The sequence below is a fragment of the Carassius gibelio genome, chromosome A7, assembly GCF_023724105.1.
Source record: "Carassius gibelio isolate Cgi1373 ecotype wild population from Czech Republic chromosome A7, carGib1.2-hapl.c, whole genome shotgun sequence".
NCBI classification, from domain to species: Eukaryota; Metazoa; Chordata; class Actinopteri; order Cypriniformes; family Cyprinidae; genus Carassius; species Carassius gibelio.
In genome coordinates, this window is record NC_068377.1 from 6,512,897 (window position 1) to 6,516,903 (window position 4,007).

Sequence of the window (4,007 nt, forward strand, 5' to 3'; positions counted from 1 at the left end):
TTTATGAAGTTAACACTGAGTCTTGGAAGCTTATTTCTGTCACAGTTCTGACTTCCTCACATTTGAGTTTACCTCTCTTTGAAGTTTTTGCTTAGAATTCTGAATTACATTTCGAAATTAATTTTTTCTTTCAACATGAAAAAAAAAAAAACCTTTATGACTTTTTATATTTAAATTAGTTTCAAGGTTGATCAAAGTTTGCATCTTGCAATTCTGACTTTTATCACAGAATTCTGAGTTTACATCTCAATATTCTGTTCTTTGTTTCCACCAGGTAATTTCTACTTATCTGACTTCCTGTTGCAGTTTTTATTATTTTTGTTTCAATGGCAGAAATAGGCTACTGTATATTCTTATAGACATCAACATAATAAAATATATGACTAAGACTGCTCAATAAGTGCATAGTTATGTTTTTAATGTGATTTGGTCATGTAATTCATTTTGATTTGTAGCAAAGTACCTTTCTACTTTCCCAGCACTCGTGTTTGCTTCCGCTTTGTGCTTGTTTACTGTATGCAAATGAAAAATGTGTTATATTAAGACAGTTACATTGTTCATTTCAACTATCCAGCAACAGATAATATTAGTTTTTTTACACCAAAGATTCGCAGATGGGTGTGATATCTGAGTCTTGACTGTGCATTGAGCTGAGTCCTGTATCTGAGTCGTCATCATTCACGTCACATGTTTTTGAAAGCCCTCTTGCCTGCTCCACCCACACGCTGTCCCCCTGGAGCGGCATCAGTCTGTCTGTTTCTATTGTGTTTTCCTCTTTCAGCTCAGCATCGGCCTCACTGTCCTCCTCAAGATCCAAAGAGTTGACTTTCTCCATTAAATGCCTCAGTTCTTTCTCTTTCGCCCCCCATATCTCCTGGGTCAGGTCCAAGTCATTCCTTATGGCCTCCAAATCAGTGTTCAGCCGCAGACCGATGTACAAACTTGCGTCAAGCTGGGTTCTGATCCTCTCTTCTTCCAGAAGCAAGTCGTTGTCAGAAGACACATCCCTCGCTGAAGGTCCATCGTCTTTTTCTGGAGTTGTGACTCTGAGAGACGTCTCTCCAGAAGTGGTTTCAGACTCTTTATTCGCGAGTTCCTCGTGTCTTCTTTTCATCCACCTCTGGTTGAGTTCCTCTTGAATCTCAGTCGTAATGCTCTCCATGAGGGTCTCGTGTTTAGACAGTTCTTCCTGCAGTTTGATGACCTCCTCGCATCTCTGTACATATTCCTCAAACTGGGCGAGAGCTGCCTCTGGGCTCGTTTTGTCCCCCTGTCTAACTTTATCTGGGTTGGCGTCCACTAAATACGTATCCTGGACGTAGTTGATCCCATGCAACTTCATTCTATCAAAATGAACTTTGGCCTCATACCTTTCAATGTCCCTGTCGAGCTCTTTTATCCTCTCAATCTGCTGGCGGTTGGTGTGATCTTGAGAAACGACCAGGTGCACAAGGGTCTCCATCTTCTCCGTGGATAAGGAGTCTTTAGACGCAGCCTGCGCCCGCTTCTTGTTGATTTTATCCAACTTTCTGAACGCTTTCCTGACTATCCGTCTCTGTTTGTCCTGTGACAGAGCCATGGTCACTCTGGCGGTCCCCTTGTAGACGCACGGGCTCTCCTTGCTGAGAACGACGCGCGCCTCTGCGCTCCGAGGCCCGTTGCTGGGTAAAGATGCTTCGTTCTTCACCAACACGAACCGGACGTTTTCTTGTTCCTCTCCCCACGCGCTCCACAGTCGCAATATCTTGGTATTGTTAGGTAAAATCCTTTCGAATCCTCTCCATTTCTCCACGATGCAGTAGGACTGAGGAGAGCCTGAGAGGGACACGCGCTGCTCTGGGTTCTGCTCCCCGAGTAAAACCCGGATCACATCCTCGCAGCTCGTGCGCTTCGACAAGCCCGACACGAGCTTCTCCTCGCGACAAACCCACACTGCAATTTTATTCTCCTCTGCTTCCATCTCTCAGACCGACAGTCACTGTCCCGGCAAGTCTCTAAAAGTTTCCAGTGCAGGAAATGACTCAGGTGACGTGAAACTATTATAAAAACAGAAATATTCTATTAAATGTTAAGGGTTAATCCTCAGTAATGAAACAGCCGGAATGCTGTCCGTGTAAGAATCGAGAGTTCGTCATAGTCCCGTGTTGGCAGGTTTGTCTCTCAGTCTGTGTGAGTGAACGAGCGCAGACGGGACAGCGCTTCAGCTGCGAGTGCACCACACCGATCACGTGACCCACATTATGATATTCCTACCTCCTGTGTGTGCTTGAGTTTAGATTAGATCAAATCAAAAAATCAAGATAAAAAAATAATAAATAGATAATAATAAAAAATAGTCAAACAAACAAAACTGCTCTGATGTTGTTTTGGTAGTTAACAAAAAAAAAAAAAAAAAAAAAAAAAAAAAACACATCCATGAAAACATACACAAAAGTCATCGAATTCATGACATACAGAAATTCATCTCACATGATAATATTAATTGAACACATACCTAATATTGTCTTTTACAAAACTTAATTATGGTTATTTTTATACTAGCTATTTATTTATTTACAGCTTCAAAAACGTACAAACAAACAAGACATAAAACAAACATCTTAAATCATAAAACATCATAAAACATACATCTTCATCATGTATACATCAAGTAAATAAATGTAGGCTATTCGCTCTCAGTTCATTAAAGATGTAGATGAGTGTGTTTCCTCATTAGGACATATTTGGGGAAATTTAAATAGACAAGTTATATTATATCACTTGTTCACCAATGGATCAGCAGTGAATGGGTGCCGTCAGAATGAGAGTCCAAACAACTGACAAAAACTTCACAATAAAGTGAACAGTTAACAATTAACATCTGGTGAAGTGAAAAGCAGCATGTTTGTAATAAATTCGTCATTAAGACGTTTTTAACTTCAAACTGTTGCCTTTGGCTCATCTCATCTGTCTCTCTCTCTCTCTCTATATATATATAAAGGGGGGTAAAAAAAATAAGCAAAAAATACAATAGTAAAAAAAAAAGATACATTTAAAAAAATATCTGAATATAATTCCAGATTTGTATTATTATTTTTTTCATTAAAGTTTGAAGTTCAGCTGAAATAAATATAATATTTGATTCATTCATTAGGATTATTGTCTTCTTAAAGAATGATATTGCTAGCATCTGTGTCTTGTATCTGTCTTAGTTTTGAAGGCAAAAATTAAGTTAACAGCTTCTTCAAGTTTGGGGTAGGTGAATGTTGCTTCATCAAGATTATTGCACGTTATTAAGAAATTGTGCATCATAAAAATAAACACTGTCGTAATCATGGAGATGCTATTTATGATAAAAGAAATTCGAATTTCAGGGTCAAACCAGATCCAATTTCAGGGTCAAACCGGTGTTATAATGTATTTTATTTTACTTTTTAAACCTTTTAAATGTCTTTGAGTAATAAAAAGCTTTAAATCAATTTAGAAATCAAGTCGTTGTTCACTGCTTCATAAGAATGATCCAGCAGTGACCCCTGCTGTTCACGTTTATTACACAACATTCACAAATAATAGCGGAACAATCCCGCCCTCTAGTGTTCAATGCTATTACTGTAACCACATGGGTAACACTTTAGAATAATGGTCCATTAGTTAATGTTAGTTCATTCATTAATTAACATGAACAAACAATGAACAATACATTTATTACTGTATTTATTAACCTTTGTTAATGTTAGTTATTGAAAATACAGTTATTCATTGTTAGTTCATGCTAATTCACAGTGCATTAACTAATGTCAACAAGCATAACTTTTGATTTGAATAATGCATTAGTAAATGTTGAAATTAACATCAACTAAGATTAATAAATGCTGTAGAAGAATTGTTCTTGCTTAGATCATGTTAACTAAAGTAATTAACTAACATTAACTATTGGACCATTATTCTAAAGTGTTACCACCACATGTAGTGTTCGAGAAGATCTACAGTAGGCTACATCGCCAATAAACCATAAATATTAAAGGGAT

At 37.7% G+C, this 4,007-nt stretch overlaps 1 protein-coding gene across 1 annotated transcript; it reads right to left on the reverse strand.

Moving 5' to 3' along the window:
* Positions 1-397: 397 nt before the first annotated feature.
* LOC128016515 (ras association domain-containing protein 10-like) lies at positions 398-2,253 on the reverse strand. Its single transcript, XM_052601065.1, has one exon. The coding sequence runs from the start codon at positions 1,958-1,960 to the stop codon at positions 596-598; it is 1,365 nt and encodes a 454-aa protein (XP_052457025.1). The 5' UTR covers positions 1,961-2,253; the 3' UTR covers positions 398-595.
* Between the last annotated feature and the right edge of the window lie 1,754 nt (positions 2,254-4,007).